Here is a 14,292-nt window from a genome sequence, read left to right as displayed (position 1 = left end):
AATTGCACTTTACCGGGAGGAACTGACCTTGGACACCGAGACTGCCCTCCTTTCAGGCCACAAATTCGGGTTTAACCCCTATCTTAAATACCACACAGTGGCAGGGAGATGGACCTATGGGACATCAAACATCAGTTAGATCCAGGGCCACCAAAGCGATTAGATACTTGTATGAATAATTCATTCATGGGGCCTTTTCCCCACCTCCTGGGCTAGAACTAGACACTGCCCTCCACCATCTTTCCCTTCCATTCCAGAAGGGCCTGGGTAAAAGTGATTCATTCCGACTCAACCACCAGCTCTGTAAAACATGGTATGAGGAATTTTCTACTAAATTACATAAAACATATACAGTCTTATGAAAACCTAATTTCAGGAGAATGGGAAGGTGTGGGGAAGTAGGTTTCTATATCTGTACAACTAAGAAGGCAACTCAAGTGACCACTGAACAAGATACAGATGACAGCTTCTGCAGATCTCATATAGCTATGTAAGTGTCTTACTATGCAACAAATTGCTAATGAGTAATGCAATGAGAATTAGAGCAGTTCTGAGGTCAGGAAGATCAAAGAGGTTTGGAGGCAACCAGCTACTTGGAATGAAGACTTTCCTATCAAATTTTTACCAAAGTAGATTAATATCTAAAAGAAAGAACTTTTTTGGAACAAACTCCTTTATTACATTTAATCTCATCAATTTTTTATTTAGCACAGCTAAACTGTTTTTAATTTTTCCTATTTTTTTATTTTAAAGAAATAATTTTCCTAGCTGGGTCGCTACATGCAAAGGAATGAAGATTGACTACTGCCTCACACCATGCACAAAAACCAACTCAAAAAGGATTAAAGAACTAGACATAAGACCTGAAACCATAAAACATATAGAAGGAAATATAGGTGAAACACTACATGACATGCACCTCAAAAACATCTTACAGACATATCAACAAAAGCAGTGATAGTGAAGGCAAAGATAAACAGCTGGGACTACATCAAATTAAAGAGCTTCTGCACAGCAAAAGAGACAACAACCAAAACAAAGAGAAACCCCACTGACTGGTCGAAAATTTTTGCACACAACACTAATGATAAAGAACTGATCACAAAAATCTACAAAGAGCTGATGAGACTCAACAAAAACAAAGGAAATAATCCAGTCAAAAAATGAGCAGAAGAGCTAAAAAGAAACTTCTCCAAAGAGGAAATGCAAATGGCCAACAGGCATATGAAAAAATATTCAACATCACTTGTAATCAGGGAAATGCAAGTCAAAACTACAATGAGATACCATCTTACACCAGTGAGAATGGCACATATTAAAAAAACTAGCAACAACAAATGTTGGCGAGGGTGTGGAGAAAAAGGAACTCTCCTGCACTGCTGGTGGGAGTGCAAACTGGTCCAACCACTATGGAGAGCTGTATGGAGATTTCTTGACCTACTAAACATAGAGCTTCCATATGATCCAGTAATTCCACTCCTAGGTATTTACCCAAAGGACACAGAAACATTAATTCCAAAGGGCAACTGCACCCCTATGTTTATAGCAGCACTGTTTACAATAGCTAAGCTTTGGAAACAGCCCAAATGCCCAAAAATAGATGACTGGATCAAGAAGATGTGGTACATATACACCATGGAATATTACTCAGCATTCAAAAAAGATAAACACATGCAATTTGCAGCAACATGGATGGAGCTAGAAGGGATCATGCTCAGTGAAATAAGTCAGAAAGAAAAAGAAAAATACCAGATGGTCTCACTCATAGCAGGAATTTAGAAAAACCTAAATAAGGGACCAGGAAAAAAGACTAATTAATACAAAGTAAAAATCAAAATCAACAAGCAACTGTAAACCAGAGACACAGTACGGGGTGGTGGGGGTTAGGGGGAGAGGAAGGATTAGGGTCCAAATAGGGGGGGGTGTAATTGTATGGGGAATATAACCAAAATGAAAATGCATACATTGTGCAAAAATGAAAAATGATGCAAGAATTATATAAAATATTAAAAAAAGAAATAATTTTCCTTAGGATAAGTTATTTTATTTTTCTAATAAAAATTTACTCAATTATTTGCATTGTATTTGTTTGTTAACAGCTTTATTGAGATATAATTCATATACTATACAAATAATTTATTTAAAAGGTAGTAGTTGATGCTTATTTTTGCATACTCACACTGCTGTGCAATCATCACCACAATCAATTTTAGAACATTTTTATTACACTCAAAGAAACTCCATGCCCATTATCAGTCACTCCCATTCCTCCTCAATCCCCAGCCCTAAGCAACCTCTAAATTACTTTTGTCTATGGATTTGTCTACTCTGAATATTTAACACATTAATTGATCTTTTGTGATTTCTTTCACTCAGTATAATACTTTCAAGTTTCATTCATGTTGTATCATTTATTAGTATGTCATTCCTTTTTACTGTTGAATATTTCACTGAATAGCTATACCTCATTATACATATTCATTCATCAGTTGATGGGCATATGAGTTGTTTCCACTTTGGTGCTATCAGGAATACTGCTATGAACACCCACGTATAAGTTTTTGTGTGGATATGTTTTTATTTACCTGGAATATATATCTAGGAGTGGAACTGTCCATTGGTTGCATTTGACCATACCTAGTTTTCCTGGTTAACAGAGCTGCCATTGTGTTTTCTTTTATAAAAGAAAGACTCAGAGAGAGACCAAAAAAAAAAAAAAGAGAGAGAGAGAGAGCGAGCGAGAGAAGCAGTTCCTATTCAGGTGTCTTGCCTTAATTTCTTAAAAGCATAGCAGAATCAAATAATCTTACTATTGAAATGATGGCATCAAAGTGACTGAGTCAAAATTCTACAAAGGAAAAGTTGTCTAAAAAAAAAAACATCTAGGGCCTCCCCGGTGGCGCAGCGGTTGAGCGCTGGGTTGCGAAGCTGCCCGCAGCCTCTGCAGTGCCGGTTCAATCCCCGGCTGCTCCCTGGCCACCAAGGAGGATCCCACATGGCGCGCAGACCTCTCCTGCCGCCCGCTGCTCCCCTCAGCAGTGTACTTCGGTCCCTCTGCCTGCTCTGTTCCCCGCTCTGGCTCTGGTGAATTCTCTCACCCTCCTGCACTTCTGACTGTACCCAGTGCTTGTATAAATAAATAAATAAATAAATAAATTGATTAATTAATTAATTAAAAATAAATAAATAAATAAATCTTTTTAAAAAAAAAACTTTAAAAAAAAAAAACATCTAACCTGAGCTGAATATATGAAAAACTAGAGAAGAAAGAAGATGGTGCTACAATAGAGGAAAGTGCAAACAAAATCCTGGTGACTGGCTGAGTACTCGGGGGATAAGTAGGAGATAGTAGAAGTAGATAAGAGATAGCAAAAGTGGAATGATTAGTTGGGAATCACATCAAGGGCAGTCCTGATGAAGTGGCAGATTCAAGGGTTTGCGGTCTAAATTTTTATAGCTTTCGGGGAGCAATTTGATGTGATCTAAGGATAATCAATTGATCAGATCAAGTGGGCAGGATTTGATCACAGCAATGACTGACAGGTACAGGCAGGATGGACCTGAGACAGCAAACCCCCAACCTTAGGAGGCTATTGCAACAATTCAGAGATGAGGCAAAGACTTGAGAATAGCCAACTGAAAGTGACTTAAATATTGATTCAGTGGGCAAAAGTGGCATTCATCATGGGGCTGGTTCCCCAAGGATCCATGCCTAAGTGCAAGGAACTCATCATTTCCCTATTATATAAATTGATTAGGTCATTCAGCATCAAGATTGATGCCAGAGGTTTGCTGCTAATCAAGCTAGAATAACAAGGTAGAGGACAAGCCAGGCCCTCAGCCAACAAAGCAAGGAGATGATCCAGAGTCAGAGAACACTGCAGCAAAGCAACCTGTCCCTATCTTAGGAATCTGGGCAAAGAAAGCCACTGGGAGATCTCGCAATGCCCTTCAGCTGCAACTGGAGATTCCAGGACCAACTCCTGGAATGACACTACTCAGGGCTTCTGTCAGAAGTGGAATCCAATCCCAGAGGTCCATGGCTTGGCTGTGTCCTTCCTGCTTGCAAGAGCTTGTAAAGATGCAAATATTATAAGGATGAGGGCACAATCTGGAGCAACATGAGCAGAGAGGCCAAAAGAAGCATCCTAGGGAGACAAAGCCTTGGCAAGAAAGCAGATGAAGTGCATTTTGTCAATAACAAATATTTGCACTGACAATAGTTACTGTGTAAGGCTCCCACTGTGCTCCAGCAGAGGAGGGGGGAATGTGTTTTCTTGTTAAGAGATGAGTTGTTGTCCTCATACAAAGGTCCCCTGGCCCCTTTAGAAGATCACTGCAAAACTACCAGGCATCAGGAAGCCTGGTGCTGACTATAAGGGTGGAATCTCTTCCCACCTGTGCCTTCCCTAACACAGCGTGAATGGAGTCGGCTCCATCTATAAACTGGAACAGCATATCTAGGGAGGTGAGTTTCTAGTGTGCCCTGGCTTGGGAAAGTCAATGTCTCAAGTCAGATACCTTTAGTTTTCTGATAGTTCTCCTGCTCCCTCCTTTCCAATTGCCAAGTAGGGCATGAAGTCAGAGGGACCTGGTTTCCTGACAGTGAAATACTCATCGAGTGGTGGAGGCTACTTCTGGGACCGTGTTGAGCACAATGTCCCTTAGGCAACTGACCCTGCTGTTGCCACCTTGGGTCCACTTTAGTTTGAGTGTTTTCTATTAAGTAGGCCAGACAGTCCAGGATGGGGGTGGAGGGCAGTTCTGCATTTTGCCACAGTTCCGACACCTAAGGCATCTAAGCACAGTCACCACCATTATCTTTACTTGTATCATTATCTTCATCAGGGTTCCCCTCTCACATGGAAGAGGGACAAAGAAGAACCAGTTGCCAGAAGAGGACCTTTTCCATGGGTACCAGGGGTATGTTTCTTCACAAAACTTTCAGCCCAGGCTCAGCCAGCCTGCACCTGACCACCACGAAGATCCCACGGTAGCTCAGTGGTGGTGGGATGGAGGCGCGCGATTCCGTCTCCACCACCACCACCAGCACTCAAGAGGACACACTTCCCCCAACCCCCGCTGGTCTGGCGGGCGGGGTGGGGGGGTGCGCGGGAGGGGAGAGCCCGCTAATGAGCTCCCCCTAAACCCACTCTTTCCTACCCCCTCTCCAGGATAACCCCGGTCCCAATGCAGCAAGGTTCTTATCCAGGCGGGTTCGTCCGGAGCTGGAGGGGAAAAGAGCTGGTGTGGCGAGAGGAGAGCAGCCGAGCGGGCCTGGACGTTTCGTCCTCCGGTGGCACCTCGACCCGGTACGCGCGCTGACTCCTCCTCTGTGTTTATTCCGCAACGTCCCCGCCCTGTCAGCACAGGGCTTCAGCGCACCTGCCTCCATCTGGGGGGACACACGGAGGCAGAGAGGGTTTGGGGAGCACAGCGCAGCAGGATGACCCGCCTCTCCGCTGGCCCCCGCAGCCGCAGCTGTAGCGCCGCCCGCCCCGCGGCTGCAGCACCGATGCGCTGTCCGCGGTGCTGACGCCGGGCCGCCCGCCCGAGCCGGGGGGAGGCGCCCTCACGCCTCAGTCCCGGAGCCCAGACACCCCCTTCCCGCCGGTTCCCAAGCCGGCTCATTCCCCCAGAGGAACTCTCCGAGAGCTGGCGCTGCGGAAGGCTCCAGGGAGCAGGGAGCAATAGGGAACTTAAACTTCGGACTGGAGCCCAAGAACCTGGTGTCGGGGGATGCGCGTCGTGAGGACCCCCCGTCTCTGGACCGCAGCGCACCATCAAGTTGGGCAAAGTTTGTCGGCAGCGTAGAGATAAGCGAGGGATTCGGAGCCGAAAAGCAGGGCACGATGGGACGGCGTCCTCCGGCGGGGTGGTAGCCAGCACCGCAGTCCGGACACCTGCTTCTGCGCCCCGCATCAGTGTCTCCAAAACCATCGGGAGGCGTTGCAGCAACCCAGCATCCCATCCCTTCCCTCCCCGCCTAATTCCCCCTCCCAAACACCCCGCCCCGGGCGCTGGTGACTCCGCCTCTCCGTGGCGGGCGACTCTCCTGCAGGAGCTGGGAAGGGAGCGCTTCCTGGGCTCGGCTGGGCTCTGATGCTCTGGAGCCGACGCCGCCGGCTCAGACCCGGAGGCAGGCGCTGCGCTGCCCGCTCTGCCTGGGCCTGGGAGCCGCCCCGCCGGGAACGCCTCATGGGACGCCCCCAGGGGCTCTCGACGAGCCCTGCCGTGGCGCCCCGGTCCTAGGCGCCCGGGCTCCACAGCGCGCCCCGCCCGCAGCCCGCGGCCTGTCTGGAGAGGAGTATGAGGCCCGGGGCCCCGCGCGCGCCGGCCACGGGGCGGCAGGGGCCTCGCTTCAGACCCCCGCGCTCGGGAGCGGCGGGCGAGAAGCCGCGGGAGCCCGCGAGGCGTCGGGGCGCGGAGAGGAGCGCCCCAACCCGGGCCCCCGAAGGGCCGCGTGACCCCCGTGCAGCCTGAGCGCCGGGAACCAGGCGGAGGCGCCCCGCCGTCCGGGCGCCGCGGGAAGCCGCGAGGGGCTCCGCGGCGGCCCCCGACCTCTGCCCACCACCCTGACGCTCCTGCTCCCGCCGGGGGGATGTCGCGGCCCGGGCTCCGAGCGCCGCCCCGGCCCCGGGGCTGAGCTCCGGACCATGTCCTCCCGCAGCCCCCGGCCCCCGCCCCGCCGCTGCCGCCGCCGCCTGCCGCGCCCCTCCTGCTGCTGCTGCTGCTGCCGCCGCTCGCACCTCAACGAGGACACCGGCCGCTTCGTGCTGCTGGCGGCGCTCATCGGCCTCTACCTGGTGGCGGGCGCCACGGTCTTCTCGGCGCTGGAGAGCCCGGGCGAGGCGGAGGCGCGGGCGCGCTGGGGCGCCACGCTGCGCAACTTCAGCGCGGCGCACGGCGTGGCGGAGCCGGAGCTGCGCGCCTTTCTTCGGCACTACGAGGCGGCTCTGGCGGCCGGCGTCCGGGCCGACGCGCTCCGCCCGCGCTGGGACTTCCCCGGCGCCTTCTACTTCGTGGGCACAGTGGTGTCCACCATAGGTGAGTGCCGCGCCCCACGCGCGTCCCTCCTCCCGCGCCATCCCGCTGCCTGCCTCCTCTGCTTCTTGCTCCTTAAAGCCCCGTTGTCTGCTGCGCCGCACCCCCGACCCACCCGCCCTGCGCCCCGCCGGTCCCCCTCAAGTGACTTTCAGCCCTCGAGGAGCCCCCAGAGGCCTGTCTCTGGCGCGCACCCGGTGGTCACTAGCATGGCAGTGAGGCCCAGTGGGGAGAACCTTCACCCAGGTGCTGGGCAGACCCGGGACCGCTCAGGGCCTGATATTTCCAATTCTGTGACCAAATACTCAGTTTTCTCCTTTAGAAAAGGACTTGTAAGAATGTTTCAAGGACCTGATGCTTCTTTCCTATGTCCCATGACGCACGGGCCTCAGGTCCCTCATCCAGGAGATTTGCAAAGTCCCTTCCCCCTCTTTCCCTCCACGATTTTATTCTCTGTCTTTTCTTTCCACCTTTTCCGTTTAGTGTCTTCTAGCCCTTTTGCCTTTGGGAAGGTGACCACTTTCCCTAGAATCTTTCTCTAGATCTTGCCCTCTTCCGGGTCTACACTGCCATGCCCAGAGAAAAGGCCCTTAGACTCGGAGGCCAGGACTTCAGTTGTTCTTGTTCCGCCCCAGCTGATCTTCTTCCCCCTTCTATTTCTTCTCCAGGGTTTCACCTTACCATCTATCATCCAACCAGTTCTGGTACCTAGAAGAGGCTTGGGGGCGGGAGGTGTTCCCCTATACTTTCTCCCTATTTTTTGTATAAGCAGTTCATGGTTCCACAACCTACAAAAAATGCTAAGGAACTATGCCTTTAAGCCCCCCACATCTCCTACTTTCACCCCTCTTCTGAGTCTCTTTGCAGAGATTCTGGAGCCACCATTGTTCCCCACTCCACCCTTCCCTCTCTTTCTTCTTCTCTTGCTCCCTCTCCCCAAGCTCCATGTCCCCTGACATGGAGGGTGTGGAATACAGGCCTCTACAGGGTGTGGAATACAAGATTTTCACTTTGGTCAGACTTTGTGTGTGCCCCATGCACTCCTGCTTCAAATCCCAGGTGGGAGAAGGCATTTGACTGGTCAAACCTTATTACCCCAAGGAACTGTCTCCTGTAGTAGTTTTGGTGGTGGTGGGGGGGCTGGTTTCACTGGGCTGAGAAGTGAGGGGCTTCACACTCTTTCCACGGGCAGATACTGGACTGGTTTGGTATGCCAATTCAGAAGGGAGCATGGACTAACTGACCAGCGTAAGCCAGATGGCTTCTGGGAAGCAGAAAGACTATATCCATGTGCAGGATATGAGCAGCTAGAGATGTCTCTCTGAATGTATATGTACAATTGATGAAAGAACTTCCTCGCCTTTAATGATTTTTTATGTGTCATGCTTGATCTGATTATTTTAATAGAAAAGACAAATATGGCCCAAGTCCAAAGTACACACAAACTGGATAAAAATACCCTTTAAAAGCTATAGCATGTTGTTATGGTGACTGAAGATATAACATGACCCCCTCAAAATATCCCCCTTTAAGAACTGCATCAAGTTGCTATAGCAACTAGAGTTTTTGTTGTTTTTTTTTTTTCCCCAGTGCTTTAAAAGTACTAAGGATGCTTAGTCCTGGAGGATGACATCATGTGTTCATAGCTCATTATTGATTTGTGCTCTTCCTCTTGTGAACACACCTTTTTGCTCTCTTCCATCTAGAGGCACACCTGTATGCATATTAGGCAGCCACAGCATTCCTCTACCCGTGACACGCTTTGGCTTCCTAATGGAATCCACAGGCTAAATGGGAAGATGTTAGTGGTATGCTCATCCCTGTGGGCCATCAGTCCATTCAAATAGGACCTCGTTACAGAGACGTGGTCTCTGTGCCTTTCTGATAAGCTTCTGTCCCTTTTTTTTTTTTTAAAAAAAAAAAAGCAAAGTTCTTAGATTAACCATTTGTTTAGAAATCTGTATGCCTTGGAGGGTACAGACTCACATCTGGACATGTGCATGTTTCCCCACCCTCCACCAGAGTTCCAGTGCTGCTGCCCTGTCACTGTTTACCCCTCTATCACCTCTTTTCTCTATCTCTTCCCCATTTATCTCTAGTAGCCTCCAAATCTTTCAGAGTCTAAGACTTATTTTTGGTGTATTTTGCCAGTTTCCTATCAGCTTCTTCATTCACTGCCCGGTCACAGCTTCTAAAGCTTCTCTCAGCTCTTTGCACAAAATCAAGTCAGCATGTTGGCAAATTGTTCCAAGCCCCAGCCTTTAATCTACCGGCAGGATTGGCTGTTCTTTAGTCAAGTGGAAAGGATCTATGTTCTCTTTCTTGATTTGTGTTTTTGGATGTAGGCAAGCAGTGTAGGAGGGCTACTGAAGCATGTGTCAATGTTACGAATGACCCAGCCCCAGCCCCAGTCCCAGTGATTGTTTCCAAAATCTACTGCAGGGAGATGTTCATTCCAGAGGGGAGCATCATTCAGGGACCAGAACCAGCCTGTGCTGGCATCCAACTAGCCCTTTGCAGGGTACCATGACAGCCACAAATTAGTAGGGTCTGTGACAGTTATCCATGTGCTGTGATGGTCTGGGGCAGTACTGCAAATTCGTCAGTTCTGTCAGAGACCTGCTGAATCCCACAGTAGCATGATTATCATTTCAGCCTTCTCTTGCAAAAAGTACTTGGATGAGATTTAAGTAAAGGCCTACATATATCATTTTCTCTTTTGCTTACATAGTTTCTTTCCCTTAAATGCCCTGAGTCTTCAGAGACAATTATTATTACTGGTGCTTTGATGGATGCAGCAGCTCAGGGAGCCAAAGCTCAGTCCAAAATGGGCAGTCAGGATTTTCGATCTGCCACCTCATCCACTGAATAGGAAAATTAGCACGCGCTCGATTTTATTTGGTCAGTGACTCTCACAGTGTGCATGGTCCATGCAGCAGTGTGGACATTTCTTTTTCTCTGTGTTGTGTAGCTCTAGATGAATGGTTCATCTAGATTAATACAGAAAACCTTCCATGAAGATGTCAGCATTGTGTGTGTCAGGCCGAAGACTTATTTCACCGGCAAAGGCTAAAGTGTATTCAAACATGGGCAAATGGAGCACAGCATTTTGGGGCAGCATATCTTGGCTGTCCTCACTAAAGATGATTAAACCACAAAGGGGAACTTAGGTCCAATCACATGTAGCATAGAGTATCAAGGGACTTATCTCAAGGTACAGTTAATTATGTGTTCAGTTAGGTCCGGAATTGAAGTTATGCAGTGTTTGCTTCTACCAATTCCATGCATATAATTGGTGAGCATATCTTTTTTTAATCAAATTTTATTGATTTGCCATTCATTTACATAATTATATAATTTTTGGAGTATAACTTCACACTTAAACATGTGCACCTGTTCTGTTCCCTCATCCTAGTGGGCGCAGGGATAAGACTTAAGTTGTTTGAGATTGAAGTATTTTATAATGGGTCTATATGGTTGTGTGAGTGTGTGTATGTGTGTGTGTGTGTCTAGAACAGGAGAACTGGTAATGTTGGTCAGGCCAACAACTTATCAAGTACAGAGAAAGCTTGAAGGATTAAATATATCTTAGAAGTCTAAGATAAAAGGACCTGGCAGGTCTTAAGATGGCTGGGAAGGCGAGGGCTGGTACCAAGAAGGTCAGAGACAGAAGCACTAGCAAGTAGGAGACAGTCAGGTAAACTCTGGTCAAGGGACAGGAGCCACTTAACTCTGCTTTCTTTTGCATGTGGGGTGTGTGTGTGTGTGTAGGGGAGGAGAAGAAGAAAGGAAAGAAATGGGAGACATGGAAGGGAGATATGGAAGAGTTTGGGTGTGACTGTGGATACTGAAGGTCAGGTGGATCATCATCATGAAATGGGGTATTGTCCTGACATTTGGCTTGAAAAGGGTCCCATCTAGAGCCAGGCAGTTTGCAGTTGTGTAGACACAGAGCTATGTCCTCCCAGCAGTGGGAAAAAGTTGCCAGTAACTGTCCAGCAGTAGTTGAGGTTGTACTGAAAGCCAATCTGAAGAACTTAAGCAAAGTAAAAATCTACTCTGTGGTCTAAATTATTCCTTTTCATTGCTTACATGAACTGAAATCCTGGGTAATTATTATTTCCCCCATTTATCCTATATAACATGTTCCCAAAGGGCTGAATCAAATTTGCTTTAATGTGAATGAATGTATCCATATGTTCATCCCTCCATTCAACAAAATCCAGGACAAGCATAACTCCTCATGGATGCACATGGGGCCTTCGGCATGTCATTGACTAACCTGCATCTTCCTATGATACTGGAACTCCTAAAGATAAAGACAGTCACTTGTATTCTTTAGTCCCAAATTATGTTCTTGGAAGTGGTGCTCTAATTCAGATATCCAAATAATCTGAGGCATATTAATCCATCATTTCATACTCTACAGGATGTTTTACTGGTTGACTTTGAAAAGATTAAAGGGAAATTCTCCACTGGGGGTTTAATTATGCAACTGCTGTCAAATTTACACATAGAGAAGAACATATTTAAGTCTTTCTCAAATGGCAGCTTGACATAAACAGAAATATTTTTGCTTCCTTTTATTAGGTTTTCTGGCAGCGTACTTTAGCTATAAAGCTGAAACCATGCAGCTAGAGATGGAATGGTGTAGGTATGGAGTTGTCACTTTTGGCACTGCATAATTTAGCTTGCTACTTTCAGAATTAGGCACACTTAATTATTCAACTGCGAGATTAGTAACAGGTCCTAACTTTTTTCCTCTTTTTTTAACATGGATTTTTAAAATGTGTTTTTGCTTCAAAGGAAACGAAGACATTATAAGACCGAAATGTCACTACCACATTTACATTCCGTTTTCTTCTAACATGTATGTAAACCAGCTGGAGATGGTTCTGATACCAAGAGTGAAATATGTTATCCGGGAGAAGCGCACCTTTCCTCACTGCTTTCTCTCATCAACCACTTTTTATTGAAAGATGATGCTATGACAACTTTGAAGGACATTTAGGGGAAATGTATGTCCTTAGATCTCAAGCTCTAGAGGGTGAGCAGGAAATACATTCTCACTCACTGCTGCATCCTCAGCACCCAGCATTAGATCGAGCACCTAGTAAGCACTCAGGAATTTCTCATGAATTGAGAGAAGTCGCTCATGCCACAATGTCCTAATACAATGCTCATTTTTGCAGGCTCCTGTGCAGCTCTTTGTCATACCTTTTGTAGGGAAAAGAAAGGAAACTAGCTGGTGTGTGCTGAAATACTTCCCTTTTATTAACATTTCATCATCTGTGTTGTTTCTGTGTTTCCACATGGCCTTCACATACTAATTTTGGTGTGTTCATAATATTCCATTTACTTGGTATTATCGCTGGGGCCTGGGTGGTTCCCAGTTTGGAGCTATTTTGAGTAATGCCACCGTGATCGTCTTTCTGCGGATGGTCTTTACTTCTGTCCTCTTTCCAGTGGCGAAACTGTGGAGCCGATGAAACGGCTATCTTCATGGCACTTGTGATGGCCTCTCTGGAGTGAGAGACTGTCTGGTCTTTCCTAAACTGAGCCGCCACTTCCACAGAGCCTAGCAGAGATTCAGACAGTTATGGAGCTAACTGCTCCATGCAGACAGGTCACGGAGCCACCTCCTGAACAGGTGTCATCAGGCTCCCCTGCTTTGGTGAGAACTGCTTCTTTAGGAAGTTTTCGGTGAGTGGAGAAGGGCAGGCAGGAGAAAAGATGAGAGCAACTGCCAGGCTATTGAAGACAAAGACTTAGAGGGGAACCCGCCTGACCCCTGGAGCCCTGGGATAGTCTGCTGCCACCCCTAGGCAAGCTGGCTGAGGGAAGGGGGCATTATTCCCCTCATTCCCAGCTGTGCTCAGGACCCCTGCCTGGAACAGCCCAGAACGGTGCTACAGGTTTCTGTTCATAGGTTTAGGTGTGCCCTGAGAGTCTGCCTTCCTCACAAGCTCCCTGGATGCCCATGTTGTTGGTTCCCAGATCACCCTGGAGTAACCAGGGAGTGGACAAGCAGCAGTGAATCAGGCACTGGTGGCCCAGACCCAGCCTTGCCCCTCACTGGCTGCATGACTTTGGGACACACCACCACCCAGTGCCTCAGTTTCTCCATTTCTAAAAGGAAGGAGGGCACAGGGGCACTGAGATCCCCTCTAGCTCTGATATTCTCCCTGGTGGGGCTGGAGCCATCTGCTTCCATGTGGATGCAGTTCAGTATAGACTAAGCAGGCTAGCCCTGCAGATTGGGCTCCAATCTGCAGTTCTGCCACAGATAAGCCATGTGTTCCCAGTGACTGGAGGGCTCTCTCCTCACCCCAGTTTCCTCCTCTGTAAAGTGAGGATGAGGATGGTTCCTGCCGCACAGGGATTCTTGAAAGACTGAGTGGGTTATTCTGTGCCTGCGGTGCCTGGCAGGTGCTTGGTAAGCACTGATTGGCTCCCCAGACCCCTGTACTGCATGGAGGGAAACCGAGGCACTGCCCAGATCCTGCAGTGCACCCGGGCCACATCACTCTGTGCCAGCCCCGTGGGTCTCAGCCACCCTGCAGTGTGGCATCTGCTGCACTCTCATTGGCTACTGTCTCTGAGGCGTGTTGCTGTCCTCCACTGTTACATAACTGGCCTTGGTGGGTGCTCTTTAAAATGCAGTTTCTTTGGTTCCTCTACTAGAATATCTCAATAATTCCTCCTATGTGTATGCTCTTTCATCTTTTTAAAGAACATAGTTGGTGAATAAATGAATGAGTGATTGAGTGGGGGGTTAGATGGGCCTCTGGTCCCCACCCCTCTGTGCATCCTCCTGCTTTTCTAGGTGGGATGGGCCTCTTGGCAGTGCTGGGACTTAGAGGGAGGTTGAGGAGCTGAGACTAGCAGGGGCCAGGCCCTGCCACACTTCTTTTGGGTGGATCTGGTGTTAGGGCTGTGGGTGGAGGCTGGTGCTGCAGCAACAGCCCTGTTGCAGGTGGGAGCCAGGGTGCTGCTCCAGGCCCCCGGACCTACAGTTAATCTTCACCCTCCAGTAGTGAAGTACAGTGTAGACTTATATAGCTCCCGTGGAGACAGCATTCTAAGTTAGAGGCCTCCTAGAGCAGGATGGGGAAGGTTGGAGGGCCTGCCAGCCTCTCCTCTCTCCAGATTCCACTATCTAGCAGCCAAGGCCTTAGTTCTAAGGAGTGAGGGGGATAACCAAACGATTGTTGGTCTCATTCATTTCCCCCCACCCCACCCCCAATC

The 14,292-nt window shown here is 48.3% G+C and overlaps 1 protein-coding gene across 1 annotated transcript in view; it reads left to right on the top strand.

Annotated features, from left to right (window-relative positions):
* Positions 1-6,656: 6,656 nt before the first annotated feature.
* Positions 6,657-14,292, top strand: part of KCNK12 (potassium two pore domain channel subfamily K member 12) — a gene marked incomplete at both ends in the record, with an annotated part of 40,591 nt that continues 32,955 nt past the window's right edge. The window contains one exon of the mRNA XM_084235437.1: positions 6,657-7,047. Within this exon, the coding sequence (XP_084091563.1) occupies positions 6,657-7,047 (391 nt within the window). The remainder of the gene's footprint in view (positions 7,048-14,292) is intronic.

Source organism: Talpa europaea (assembly GCF_964194135.1).
Source record: "Talpa europaea genome assembly, chromosome: 6".
In the NCBI taxonomy this organism is placed as follows: Eukaryota; Metazoa; Chordata; class Mammalia; order Eulipotyphla; family Talpidae; genus Talpa; species Talpa europaea.
This window is presented reverse-complemented; position numbering and strand designations above follow the sequence as displayed.